Genomic DNA, 14,909 nt, shown 5'->3' on the forward strand with positions numbered 1-14,909 from the left:
CCTAGCATCAGGGTCTTTTCCAAGGAGTCTGCTCTTTGCATCAGGTGGTCAAAGTATTGCACTTCAGCTTCAGCATCAGTCCTTCCAATGAATATTCAGGGTTGACTTTTTTTTAGGATTGACTGGCTTGATCACCTTGCAGTCCAAGGGACTCTCAAGAGTCATCTCCAGCACTGCACTTCAAAAGCATCAATTCTTCAGCTCTCAGCCTTCTTTGTGGTCCATTTTTCACGTCTGTACATGAATACTGGAAAAGGCATAACTCTTGACTATATGGACCTTTGTCAGCAAACTGATGTCTCTGCTTTTTAATATGCTATCTAGGTTTGTTACAGCTTTCCTTCCAAGGAGCAAGCATCTTTTAATTTCATGGCTGCAGTCACTGTCCACAGTGATTTTGAAGCACACATATAATCAAAGCTATGGTTTTCCCAGTAGTCATGTAGAGATATGAGAGTTGTACCATAAAGAAGGCTGAGTGCTGAAGAATTGATGCTTTAGAACTGTGGTGCTGGGGAAAACTCTTGAGAGTCCTTTGGACTGCCCAAGGAGATCAAACCAGCCAGTCCTAAAGGAAATCAACCCTGTTGGAAGGACTGATGCTGAAGCTGAAGTGCAATACTTTGACCACCTAATGTGAAAAGCCATCTCCTTGGGAAAGACCCTGACACTGGGAAAGATTGAGGGCGGGGGGAGAAGGGGTATGCAGAGGATGAGATGGTTGGATGGCATCACTGACTCAAGGGACATGAGTTTGAGCAAACTGTGGGAAATAGTGAAGGAGAGGGTAGCTTGGCATGCTGTAGTTCATGGGGGTCACAAAGAGTTGGACACAACTGAGTGACTGAACAGCAGCAACAATTCCAGAACAGCCCACTAACATCAAGCTCGTCTATTCCCCTGTGGCTAAGCATGTGAGATCTCTAGAAAGGTTGAAGTAGAAAGGTTGACCATGTATCAGATAATTTCATCATTTTTAGTTTTAGGAATTTGTGAGCCTTGGTCTAAAAAAGCTAAGTTGGTTATCAGAAGGAGGATTCCCAAGTGCTTAAAGTATACACAGTAAGAGCCCAGAGTTATCAGTGAGGAAACATTCACTTCCAGATACATGTGATCCCACAGTGTCCACAGATATTGTCACCCTAGGAAGTTGTGGACAGGGATATCCAGAGGAAATATTCCCTTGCTTCCTCTTTGGAAGTCATGAAAGAATGGGCATCAGATCAGAAGAGGAGTCTTATACAGTGTGCCCTGTATAAGTCTTATACAGTCTTATACAGGGCACACCATTCCAGTGCAGGTGTGATCTCCATGAACTTCACTCTGCCTCTGCATTTAGCCCTTGTAAGCCTGAGGAAAGAGTGGTCGGAATTCCTACATTCTACTTTAGTCTTCTGAGGGCTCAGGGAAGTGATTTATGTTTATCTGAGTGGGGTCCTTGGGATTACAAAGGACAGAGTAGAAGGAGTTCCAGAAACTTAAGACACAGATTTAGGACCGAGAGCCTAAGTTACCCTAGGATGGGGTAGAAGAAGGGTGGCAACAAGGATACACTCTTAACCATCAGTCCAGGGAAGCAGACAGGATGATATGCTGCTCCTCTTCCTTCTTGGGCTTTCAGTGAGGAGAGTGTTGGGATATACAGGGCTTAGCACATGAAGTGAGCAAAAGATGAGTCCCAAGGCCTGTTAAGACCAAGGTAAGGTCCCTAAATGAGGTTTGAGAGGGCTGCCAGCCCCAGAACAGAGGGGTCCAGATTATCTTAACCATACTGTCAACACTGGTAAGCCTGCTATGGTGATTGTGTAGGATTCCCCATCCTTTATTTCTCAGTTGTCTCAGTGAATAGATCTCGCTTTTTGAGGGGGTGGGCAGGGATGGCCTTTGGTATCAGAAGGTGATGACTAAAGCTCTGCTGCTAAGCTAAGTCACTTCAGTCGTGTCCAACTCTGTGTGACCCCATAGATGGCAGCCCATCAGGCTTCCCCGTCCCTGGGATTCTCCAGGCAAGAACACTGGAGTGGGTTGCCATTTCCTTCTCCAATGCGTAAAAGTGAAAAGTGAAAGTGAAGTCGCTCAGTCGTGTCCAACCCTCAGCGACCCCGTGGACTACAGCTTTCCAGGCTCCTCCGTCCATGGGATTTTCCAGGCAAGAGTACTGGAGTGGGGTGCCTTTACTAGTTGCCAAAGTAAAGCCCCCGAGAAAGGACTGAGAGAATTTCCCGTCCCAGAAGATAGGAGCCAAAGTCATTTTAGATCTGCTGTCAGCTTTGCAAGGCCCCATGCAAAGCTATCAGACTGAAACATCGCCACATTTACTGCTTAGTGAATTCAGGGTTATGAAGATTGGTTTGTGAACATAATGTGGGATCCCACTACTTGTTATAAGTCAAGGAAAGTATCCTAATTGAGGCTTATGGGGATATCAACTCTAGAAACTTACGATCTCAACAAAGCTGTATTCGTCTCATGTTTGGGAACTCTGCATGTCAGATCCTCTTAATACTTCCTCAGAGGTTGCAGGGGCATGACTCTCTAGTGTGAGGAACAACTTCTGGTCATCAGAGGGAAGGATTCTCATACACTGTCAAAATTCAAAGTAAAGGCATTTTTTTAAGCAAAGAGCTGACTATCTACTCGAACATAGATGGGACACTCTCATATACCTGTTGTGACTTTGTACTCATTCCCTGGGATGTCCTAGACAAGGCTAGCCGGAAGTCTCATCAGCTCACTTCTAGGGAGGTGGCAGTCATGGTCTGAAGGAGGTGGCACAAATCAGGAGGCAGTACAATAGTCTGTGTGGAGACATAGAGAAAGACACAATGGAATCCAGCCCAGAACATAGGGTTGTCAAAGAGCCCCAGAACTTTATCAGCTTAGGGAACCTGGTCAAAGATCTCAGGACAACTTCCTTGCTTTCTTCCTTCTTGGATGTTACAGACAGCTGATGTCCTTGGTCTATGTCCTATATCATATGAAGTCAGCAAAGGAAGGAGGCCAGGGTCTGTCACAGTAAGGATGAAGAATAAGGTCTGAGGAGTCAATCCACCCAAGAAAAGAGGGAGCTCCACATTGTCTAGTTCTTATTATTGGCCTAAGGAAGACCTAGTAGAGGTAGTTAGAAAGTGTACTTCCTCAGTTCTTCCTGAGCTGACTCTGAAAGATAGGGAACTCTTGTATGCAGACAGATTGGCACCAGTTTGCAGAGTGATCAAGTCTGAGGCCCTGCCAGTAGTCAAGACAAAGACACTGAATACTGAGGGAACACTGATCCCAGTAGAAGAGGGATAACAAAGAGTTCAGCCCTGCACTGTTGTCAGTGCTGAGAGTCTATGGGAAAAGATGTCAAGGGGCTGTGTCCTCTAATTACCCCAATTAGATCTCAGTAGGTCAGGGCTTTGTTCTGAGTGGCAGTGTTATGGCAGCAAGTAGAGATCCCCAGACTTATGTAGATTCAAAGTAACATACCAAGTGAAACTAGGGGGACCACAACACCAACAGAGATAGCATCTACAATTTTAACTTTGTTGTCATCCCTGGGAAATCACAGAGATTCTGGAGAAGGTACCTCAGCACATCCTCCTCAGTCATTTTAGGGGATGTGACATTAGTTGGTCTTAGGAGAATAGCCTCATATTTAAGCATGGGAGAAGAGATCCTGGCACAGACCAAGGTAATGAAACTGAGTGAGAACCAATGGAACCACCCTTTTCAGAAGGGTAATGGTGCTACAGAGACATAATACACCTGCCTATGTGATCCCTGAGAATTTTTAGCCTGGGTTGACTGCCTGGTCCCTGAGGAACATTAAGATTCCTCCTTCATGAGGGACACAGCACCAGGAGAACTGTGAGACCCTAAAGCACTGTTAGCAAAATCCACTGAAGGCAACTTTTATCTGAGCCAGCACAGTTGAGTATACCAGCTGAGGCCACTCATATCTGCCTTCTTTCCCTTAGGTGGTGATTTCCCATTGCCCACTGCTGCCAAATGCCGCCCGTAAGAATCAAACTGTCTAAGCGTTTTCAGAGTTCACGACGTGCACAGCATCAATCCCGTCAAGCCTCCACTCAGTCCCAGAACCTGGAGGTTGCACAGCTCTCCAGGGCTCTGGAGGAGACCCATCTCCTCCCCCATCCTCAAATGCCTGGAAATTCGAAGGAGGCTCCTGGTGGTGATAAACCCAGTACTCCTGAGGGTCCTCAGAGTTTCTCTGCATCTTCCATTGGCATCACAGCCTCTGCATCCAGCAAATCAAATGAGGTCTCCATGAATCAAGGTGAGGAGAATAGTCCAGGCACCTCAGAGGCTGTGCCAGGCACCTCAGAGGCTGTGCAAGGCTCCTCAGAGGCTGTGTCAGGCACTTCAGAGGCTGTGCCAGATTTCATGAATGTGCCTATGGATGCCCTAGATAGTAAAATAGCTGTGTTGGTGAATTTCCTGCTGCTCAAGTATCGAATGAAAGAGCCAGTAACAAAAGCAGATATGCTCCAGGTTGTCAATAACGATTGTGAAGTCCACTTCCCTGAGATCCTCCTGAGAGCCTCTGAGCGCATAGAGATGCTCTTTGGCCTTGATCTGAAGGAAGTGGATCCCACCAACCACTGCTATGGCATTTTCATTACATCAGGTCTCACCTATGATGGTATGATGCACGGTGAAGCAGGCGTGCCCAAGGTCGGCATCCTGATACTTATCCTGGGTGTGATCTTCATGAAGGGCAACTGTGCCACCGAAGAAGAAGTTTGGGAAGTTCTGAATGTGACCGGGCTATATCCTGGGAAGAAGCACTTCATCTTTGGGGAGCCCAAGCAGCTCATCACCGAAGATTTCGTGAGGGAAGGATACCTAGAGTTCCGACAGGTGGCCAGCGCTGATCCTGCGCAGTCTGAGTTCCTGTGGGGCCCCAGAGCTCATGCCGAAACCACCAAGATGAAGGTCTTGAAGTTCATCGCCAAGGTTCATGGGACTGACCCAAGTTCTTTCCCATCTCAGTATGAGGAGGCTTTGCAAGATGAAAAAGAGAAAGCTCAGGCCAGAATTTCAGCCAAGGGTCTCCGCCACTCCAAGTTCTAGTGTCGAGACTAGCAGCTTCTTCCTCAACTAGGGATAGTTTCTTCATGCATTGTTCAAAGAGGCAGTTAGTGTTCATAGAATTTAGATTTGAGGTGGGGCTGAAAGGAGAACAGTATATATGACCGTGTGTTCCTATTTTGTATGTGTAACATGAAAATTTATTCTTTTTCATATATACATTATTTAAATGATTATTTTAATATAGGTTTAATTGCTTTCAAAACTTTATGAGTGATTATTGATGTTGCATTTCATGTTATAATATATAATTGTAAGAGCTCTGTTGTTTTAGAAATTGTGAATCCATCCATTTTGTTTTGTCATCTGAAACAAGATAACATGATACTGCTGTAGGCGTGCATGTATATGTGCTAAGTCACTTCATTTGTGTCTGACTGTTTGCGACCCTATGGGCTGTAGCCCACTAGGCTCCTTTGTCCATGGGATTCTCCAGATAAGATTACTGGAATGGGTTGCTGTGCCCTCCTCCAGGGGATCTTCCAGACCAGAGATCAAGCACAAGTCTGCATCTCCTGCATTTCAGGAAGATTCTTTATCTGCTGAGCCACCAGGGAAGCCCACTGCTATAGACATTTCCTTGCAAATGTGAAAGAAACCGACTTTTAGATGCACTCCAAAGAAAAAAATGTGACTGAAATCTTAGTTCTCTTGTCTTTTCAATGCTTATTTTATAAAATTAAATGATAAGTACAATGAATTTGCCTCGTTCTTTCAAGAATGTGTATGAAATGTTCTTATCTAGTTGCTAATTTGTGTCTGACCCTTTTGCAGCCCTATGAAAAGTAGCCCGCCAGGCTAACTCTGTCCATGGAATTTCCCAGGCAAGAATACTGGAGTGGGTTGCAGTTTCTTTCTCCAGGGAATCTTCCTGACCCAAGGATTGAACCTACTTCTCCTGTGTGGAAGATGGATTTTTTTTATTGCTGAGCCACTGGGGAAGCCCAGTTACCTGTGTGTGTGTGTGTGGGGGGGGGAGCAATTAGGGGTGGAGAATTAGGCGACACAAAGTGTTGGCTGTAAGATAGGATCAAAGATGCATTGTACAACATAGGGAATACAGCCAATACTTTGTAATAACTGAAAATGGAAAGTAACCTTTAAAATTGTATAGAATTTTTTTTCAATTGAAATACAATTTTCCTAAAAAGTTTAAAAATAATAGAGTATAATTCTAAAAAATATATAAAAAATAATATTGAAGGACGGGGGAAAAAACTTTTAAGTCCTTCTGTGGTAATTAATTTTACATGAAACTGAATGGTGGGTCAGATGAGGCTGATGGCATCATGAGCAGGAACAAAACCCTCAAGATGATGTGTTTCAAGTGTTAAAACGACAATGTCAAGAGATAAAGTGCTTTTAGCTGTTACTTTTTGATCTCAGGTAAACCAGAGAGAAGTTCTCACTTGGAGCAGGAACAGAATGTGACCATCGTTCTTGTCCCAGTGCATCTGAACTCATGCACAAACTTTTTTTTGTTTGTTTGTTTCTTTTGTATATGTGACCTCTAAGGAGTTTCTGAGAAATAGATACTCCCTTGAGATTAGACACAGAAGCCACAGGGCTAACAGTTGGCCATCACCTAGGAGAGCCAGCACTCACTCCATTCAAAGGACAATTTAATCAAGCTGTCTTCAGTAATTTGCCAAGGGATTTGAGAGCTAAAGTTTTGGTCAGGTTGAAATTAATGTTAAAGTGGGGGAAGGGTTGCATGGGAGGTATAGAGGAGAAAAAAATAATTTTCCCTGTCCCCTTTTAAGTTCTTGGCTGAAACTTCCTTGTAATAAAAGGAGAGATTAATAGGAGGAAAACAGATTAATTTTGTATATATGGGAGCACCACAAAAAATGAGACTCAAAGAAGTAACTCGAGCAGGAAGCTTTTAGACAAATTTGTGAAGCATTGACATGACAAAGGCTTTGGACTAAGTGTAGTAAATGGCCAAGTAGTAACAATGTTTGTTTAGACAGTCTTTTTGGCTCTCAGTTCTCTGTCTCTACTGATACAGGTGTCTTCTACCCTCCTGATACAGGGAGAGTACATTTCATATTGGAGATTTATCTCCTGCTTTCAGGGGGACAAAGGAGAGCCAACTATTTCTCAAGTACCTTCAATTCAAAATAACCAGTATACCAAAGTGGAATTTTGAGGGTGAAATATTGTCGTGCCCCTTATCCTGGTTGTTTTTTAAATTTTATTTATTTGTGCCAGATCTTAGTTGTGGTATGTGGGATCTTTTGATTGTGGCATATGGGATCTTTAATTGCAACATGTGAACTCTTAACTGCAGCATGCACAATTTAATTTCCTGACCAGGGATCGGACCCAGATCTTCTGTATGCCCTGGGATCACAGAGTCTTAGCCACTGGATCACCAGGGAAGGCCTCTGGTTGTGCTTTTTAATATTTCACTTACCCACAGTCAACTGTGGTCCTAAATATTAAAATATAAATGAAAAATTTCAGAAATACATGATGCACAAAATTTAAATTGCTTGCAGTTCTGAGTATTGTGATTAAATCTCTTTCTGTCCTGTTCCATCCCTCCTGGGACAGGATTCCCTTTGTGCAGCATATTACTCCTTTTAGTCACTTAGTAGACTCCTAGACTCTGTTATCACATTGACGACTGAAGTTTCACAGTGCTCGTGTTCAAATAACCCTTATTTTATTTAGTAGCCCAAAGTATAATATTAGTGATGCTGGCGGGTTTGTGCCTGGTTTGTGAGTTGAACTCTATTATGGGCATGAATGGGAAGAAACATATATATATGGTTTCAGTCATCTACTGTAAGTAACACCCAGAGAAGGAAGGACTAATATATTATGAAGCCCTACAAATGGTGACTGGGAGAGATGGAAGAGGTTCATCCTTGACACAATTCTAGGAAATTTTAGTTATATCTAGCTGGGAAGACAGTCCCATTGTCTGATTTGGTCTGATTTGACATACTATATCCCATAGCACTTTATGTTTTCTGAGAAAGCCTATACCTAGACAATGCACACTCATACACACACATGCACAAAGACAGGTGGGGGGTTAGGATTTGAGACAACTTAGTCACAGCAATAACTCTCATTCATCAAAGCCCTATGATATGCCAGGCACTGTGCCGTGTGTTTTGTATACTTCATACACATTACAAAAGTCTTATAAAACCAAATTCACATATGAAGATTCTCAGGCTTAAAGAGCCTGTGATTTTTTCTGATTTCATATGTCTAGTCTGTGACAGAGCTGCCACTAGACCTCTTATCTGAATTCATCCAGAGCCGACTCGACTCTACTCTCCCCAGCCTGAGGCAGACCTGCCTCTTACCTCTCTTCTCACTACCCCTTAGTGCCTCTCAGGATAAAGAAAGAAGAATGTAGTAGCCAGGAACTTAGAGCAAATTTAAAGAATAAAGATTGAAACAAGAAACACAATTTGAGGATTGTATGTGCGCTTCATCTACCTAAGGTCTTCTATCTCAGCCCCTCAGGGGGTTCCTTGAGAGCCCACTCTGCCCAGAGGCTAGCATTTTATCAGCTCCTGTTCTCTCTGCAATAGTGTCTATCCCCTGAGTCTTCTCCAGTGCACTTTGTTGTCCAAACTGAAAACTGACCTGCTGGCCAGTTTTTCAGCTCCTCTGTAAGCTATACCTGTTTCCAGTGGAAAAAACAGGGCAAAATTCAACAGAACAAATGAAATACAGTTATAATGACTGCTCTGTTGTTCTTCTCTACTCATTCTATCACCCATATCATTTCCAGGTCAGTTTTTCTGTTTGCTTTAGAATACATCTATAATTTTATTACAAAACCATTCTTTTGGCATTAGTTGGTTACAGTGAGAGCAAGATGGCAAGTGTGTCAGAGCAGCTCTAATGTAACAACTGCATTCCCTGCTTTCTGAACTGGAAGGTAAGTTTCTTATATCCTTTCAGTTCAGTTCAGTTCAGTCGCTCAGTCATGTCCAACTCTTTGTGACCCCATGAATCACAGCACACCACCCCTCCCTGTCCATCACCAACTCCCAGAGTTCATGCAAACTCATGTCCATTGAGTTGGTGATGCCATCCAGCCATCTCATCCTCTGTCGTCCCCTTCTCCTCCTGCCCCCAATCCCTCCCAGCATCAGAGTCTTTTCCAATGAGTCAACTCTTCGCATGAGGTGGCCAAAGTATTGGAGTTTCAGCTTCAGCATCAGTCCCTCCAATCAACACCCAGGACTGATCTCCTTTAGGATGGACTGGTTGGATCTCCTTGCAGTCCAAGGGACTCTCAGGAGTCTTCTCCAACACCACAGTTCAAAAGCATCAATTCTTTGGCGCTCAGCTTTCTTCACAGTCCAGCTCTCACATCCATACATGACCACTGGAAAAACCATAGCCTTGACTAGATGGACCTTTGTTGGCAAAGTTATGTCTCTGCTTTTCAGTATGCTATCTAGGTTGGTCATAACTTTCCTTCTAAAAAGTAAGTGTCTTTTAATTTCATGGCTGAAATCACTATCTGCAGTGATTTTGGAGCCCCCCAAAATAAAGTATGACACCATTTCCATTGTTTCCCCATCTATCTGCCATGAAGTGATGGTACCAGATGCCATGATCTTCGTTTTCTGAATGTTGAGCTTTAAGCCAACTTTTTCACTCTCCTCTTTCACTTTCATCAAGAGGCTTTTTAGTTCCTCTTCACTTTCTGCCATAAGGGTGGTGTCATCTGCATATCTGAGATTATTGATATTTCTTCCCACAATTTTGATTCCAGCTTGTGCTTCTTCCAGCCCAACATTTCTCATGATGTACTCTGCATATAAGTTAAATAAGCAGGGTGACAACATACAGCTTTGATGTACTCCTTTTCCTATTTGGAACCAGTCTGTTATTCCATGTCCAGTTCTAACTGTTGATTCCTGACCTGCATATAGGTTTCTCAAGAGGCATATCAGGTGGTCTGGTATTCCCATCTCTTTCAAAATTTTCCACAGTTTATTGTGGTCCACACAGTCAAAGGCTTTGGTATAGTCAATAAAGCAGAAATAGATGTTTTTTGGAACTCTCTTGCTTTTTCCATGATCCAGCAGATGTTGGCAATTTGATCTCTGGTTCCTCTGCCTTTTCTAAAACCAGCTTGAATATCTGGAAGTTCATGGTTCACGTACTGCTGAAGCCTGGCTTGGAGAATTTTGAGCATTACTTTACTAGTGTGTGAGATGAGTGCAATTGTGTGGTAGTTTGAACATTCTTTGGCATTGCCTTTCTTTGGGATTGGAATTAAAACTGACCTTTTCCAGTCCTGTGGCCACTGCTGAGTTTTCCCAATTTGCTGGCATATTGAGTGCAGCACTTTCACAGCATCATCTTTCAGGATTTGAAATAGCTCAACTGGAATTCCATCACCTCCACTAGCTTTGTTCGTAGTGATGCTTTCTAAGGCCCACTTCACTTCACATTCCAGGATGTCTGGCTGTAGGTGAGTGATCACACCATTATCTGGGTCATGAAGCTCTTTTTTGTACAGTTCTTCTGTGTATTCTTGCCACCTCTTCTTAATATCTTCTGCTTCTGTTAGGTCCATACCATTTCTGTCCTTTATTGAGCCCATCTTTGCATGAAATGTTCCCTTGGTATCTCTAATTTTCTTGAAGAGATCTCTAGTCTTTCCCATTCTGTTGTTTTCCTCTATTTCTTTGCATTGATCACTGACGAAGGCTTTCTTATCTCTTCTTGCTATTCTTTAGAACTCTGCATTCAGATGCTTATATCTTTCCTTTTCTCCTTTGCTTTTCACTTCTCTTCTTTTCACAGCTATTTGTAAGGCCTCCCCAGACAGCCATTTTGCTTTTTTGCATTTCTTTTCCATGGGGATTGTCTTGATTCCTGTCTCCTGTACAATGTCACGAGCCTCTGTCCATAGTTAATCAGGCACTCTGCCTATCAGATCTAGTCCCTTAAATCTATTTCTCACTTCAACTGTATAATCTTAAGGGATTTTATTTAGGTCATATCTGAATGGTCTAGTGATTTTTCTTTCTTTCTTCAATTTAAGTCTGAATTTAGCAATAAGGTGTTCATGATCTGAGCCACAGTCAGCTCCCGGTCTTGTTTTTGTTGACTTTATAGAGCTTCTCCATCTTTGGCTACAAAGAATATCATCAATATTATATTGATTATAATATAATTATATTGATTGTATTATATATATTTATTATATATTGGTTATAATATATATTTTGGCTGCACCGAAATAATCAGTTTTGGTGTTGACCATCTGGTGATGTCCATGTGTAGAGTCTTCTCTTGTGTTGTTGGAAGAGGGTGTTTGCTGTGATCAGTGTGTTCTCTTGGCAAAACTCTGTTAGCCTTTGCCCTGCTTCATTCCATACTCCAAGGCCGAATTTGCCTGTTACTCCAGGTGTTTCTTGACTTCCTACTTTTGCATTCCAGTCCCCTATAATGAAAAGGACATCGTTTTGGGGTGTTAGTTCTAAAAGGTCTTGTAGGTCGTCATAGAACCATTCAACCTCAGCCTCTTCAGCATTACTGGTTGGGGCATAGGCTTGGATTACCGTGATATTGAATGGTTTGCCTTGGAAACGAACACAGATCATTCTGTCGTTTTTGAGATTGCTTATATCCTTTACATACCTGCAAATATTAACACTGCACATCCTGACACGCAAATCATTTAGGGAGGAGTTGATGCTAAGCGGTTAGAGTAAATGTTGATAAGACTACAAAAGTTCCTTTATGGGACTTTTTGCTTCCTCTTCCTCCCCCAAATTCTGTGCTAAAAAAAAAAAAAAAATGAAGTTACTTGTAACTAGTCTGAATAGCAGCAGCACCCAAGGAGCACATACTTAGTTCATGTTAAAAAGCAGACCTGTGTGCTGTGTGTTTTACACCACAGGCAAAAGAAATGATCACTCTAGTTTTTAACTCCTTCATTAGAGTCTCAAAAAATAAAAGCGTCCTATCAAGTTCGTGAAGATCCGGTGTTATTGGTATACATTTGTAGGTGGGTCACTTTCTGTGCTGTGTTTGCTTTGAAGGGATCTTCCAATGCATTTCCAGTATTCCTTTCTTACAATGTCCTTTTCTTTAGCTAGGATTTCACATAACTCTAATGCTTTATTAAGAATGTCCTCCTTGTTGTCACATTGGTTTTCTAGCATGTCTTCTTAGATATCCACGAGAAATGCAATTAGGTAGGGGGAGCTGTGACTTGGTTGTAAGTCAAGTAGTTGATTTAACAGATTGGGGTATTTGGAAAGACCACGATCCTGCAAAATCCTTTTCAAATAATTCCACACACTTTCATTATGTGGGACTAGGTTGATCATTTCCAAAGTGTACTGGACTTCTCTCTCCAATATAGCATGATCATTGTAGCCCACAGTGTTAAAAATTACAAAATATCTTTGGTTGCAGACAGAGTTATTTCTCACGTGCTCTTTGAGAAGTTGGTCTGCATACGGCAGCTCATTATCCGAAAGTTTAAATTCCTGAATAACCCACTGTCTGGTGTTGCCAGGCGTGGTAATTCTTTGCATCCTGAGTAAGAATATCAGCAATAAATTCAAGCTCCTGTGATGGGTCTCTCAGCCATTCCACCAGCACTCACCTATAATTCCAAACTTGACAGTTTTGGGGCTGCTTCTCAATTACTGCCAAGATGTAGTTCATTTCCTCATGTAGTTCCTTCTGGAGTGACTTTAAGAGAACTCTCCAGAAATACCACACTGTGTAATTGGCTGAATTTAACTCAGTAGCATCTCTGGTTAATTTAAAAGCCCATTCCCTTCTCTCGTCGTGCTGCAGGACAGCCCGGAAATAATCATAGATGCCCTGAAATTTCTCACTATAAATGATCTGGACCACTGGATTAGGGCCATCATTCTACGGCACTGGATCTGTATCAGCCCATTCTGCCCTGTCCCTGTACAGGACATAGGTGGGTGAGTCCAGATTCAGAAACCCATCGTCCATAGTGGGCGCCACCGCCTTTTCCTGCATCGGCTGGGAGGCGGAGGATGTGGCTGGGCGGCGGCAGCTCCGGCTGACCCGGCTCCCCGCCCTGCGCGGCCTCCTTGACCCCGTGGGCAGACGCCATCTCTGCTCTGCCCGGAGCGGAATCCAGGTCAGTTTTGATGGATTAATTTTCTCTTAATATTATATTCTTCCTTCTCCCCAGTCCTGGTAATATTTGACTTAATGCCAGATGTTGTGAAATTGCAATTTTACCTAATTTACACTTTCCTGTAAGAAAGCTTTTTAAAATTTATTTTCTATTGATGTATGATGTAATATTCGTTTCAGGTTAACTATATACTGATTCAACCTTTACATGCATTGTAAAATGATCACTGCAGTAAGTCTAGTAACTCTCGTCCCATAAAAAGTTACTGTAATAGTGTGGACCAAATTCCTTATGCTATATAATACATCACCAGGGGTTACTTATTTTATAACTGGGAGTTTGTATCTCTTAATCCTTTTCATTTATTTTGCCTAACACCCCACCACCTCCATTTTGGCAACTACCCTTTTGTTCTCTGTATTTATGACTCTTTTTATTTTGTTTTTTTAGGTTACATGTATAAATGGAATCCTATATTTATCTTTCTCTGTCTCACAATTTCATTTAGCATAATACTCTTTAGATCCATCCATGTTGTCCTAAATGGCAAGATTTCATTTTTTAATGATTGAATAATATTCTCTTGTGTATGCCACTTCATTTTTATCTATTTATCAATTAACGAGCACTTAGGTTGCTCCCATATCTTGGCTATTGTAGATAATGCTGCAGTAAACATTGATGTGACTGTATCTTTTAGAATTACTGGTTGTGTTTTCTTCGGGTAGATAACCAGAAGTGAAATTGTTGAATGATACAATAGTTCTATTTTCAATTTTGGGGGAAATCTTTATGCTTTTTCCCATAGTGGTTGTACCAATTTACAATTCCAACAAATGTCTGAAGTTTTCCTTTTTTTCACATACTCAGCAAGATTTGTTGTTTATTGTCTTTTTGATGATAGCCATTCTGACAGATGGGAGGTGGTTTCTTATTGTGGTTTTTAGTTGCATTTCTCTGATGAACAGCAATATTGAGCATTTTTTCATGTACCTATTAGCAATCTGCATGTCTTCTTTGGAAAAATGTCTATTTGGGTCCACTGCACATCTTTTACTTGGATGTTGAGTTGTGTGAGTTTTTTCTCAATCTTGGATAGTAACTCCATATCAGACATATTATTTGCAAATATCTTCTACCGTTTAGTAGGTTTCCTTTTCATTTTGTTGATGGTTTCCTTCTCTATGCAGATGCTTTTTAGTTTAATAGAGGAAAAGAATAGAATGGGAAAGACTAGAGATCTCTTCAAGAAAATTAGAGATACCAAGGGAACATTTCATGTAAAGATGGACACAATAAAGGACAGAAATGGTATGGACCTAACAGAAGCAGAAGATATTGAGAAGAGGTAGCAAGAATACAAAAAAGATCTTCATGACCCAGATAACCAGGATGGTGTGATCACTCACATAGAGCAGGAAATCTTGGAATGCTAAGTCAAGTGGGCCTTAGGAAGCATCACTACGAACAGAGCTAGTGGAGGTGATGGAATTGCAGGTGAGCTATTTCAAATTCTAAAAGATGATGCTGTGAAAGTGCTGCACTCAATATGCCAGCAAATTTGGAAAACTGAGCAGTGGCCACAGGACTGGAAAAGGTCAGTTTTCATTCCAATCCCAAAGAAAGGCAATGCCAAAGAATGTTCAAACTACCACAGAATTACACTCTTCTCACACACTAACAA

The 14,909-nt window shown here is 42.0% G+C and overlaps 1 protein-coding gene and 1 pseudogene across 6 annotated transcripts in view; one reads left to right on the plus strand and one right to left on the minus strand.

The window, feature by feature from the left end:
- Positions 1 to 5,797, plus strand: part of LOC147340112 (melanoma-associated antigen B16-like) — a 117,747-nt gene extending 111,950 nt beyond the window's left edge. For 3 of the 6 annotated variants that reach the window (XM_086387627.1, XM_086387629.1, XM_086387628.1), the window contains 2 exons: positions 3,963 to 4,282; positions 4,634 to 5,797. In XM_086387627.1, coding sequence (XP_086243753.1) covers positions 3,994 to 4,282; positions 4,634 to 5,079 — 735 coding nt within the window. In that variant the 5' untranslated portion in view covers positions 3,963 to 3,993 and the 3' untranslated portion in view covers positions 5,080 to 5,797. Of the gene's footprint in view, positions 1 to 3,962 lie in introns of all 6 variants that reach the window. The other 3 variants (XM_086387624.1, XM_086387626.1, XM_086387625.1) reach the window with 1 other exon arrangement.
- Positions 5,798 to 12,083: 6,286 nt separating this feature from the next.
- LOC147340113 (protein farnesyltransferase/geranylgeranyltransferase type-1 subunit alpha pseudogene) lies at positions 12,084 to 13,288 on the minus strand (annotated as a pseudogene).
- Between the last annotated feature and the right edge of the window lie 1,621 nt (positions 13,289 to 14,909).

The sequence above is a fragment of the Bos grunniens genome, chromosome X (genome assembly GCF_055505025.1).
Source record: "Bos grunniens cultivar Pamir isolate PY7600 chromosome X, Bosgru_T2T1.0, whole genome shotgun sequence".
NCBI lineage: Eukaryota > Metazoa > Chordata > Mammalia > Artiodactyla > Bovidae > Bos > Bos grunniens.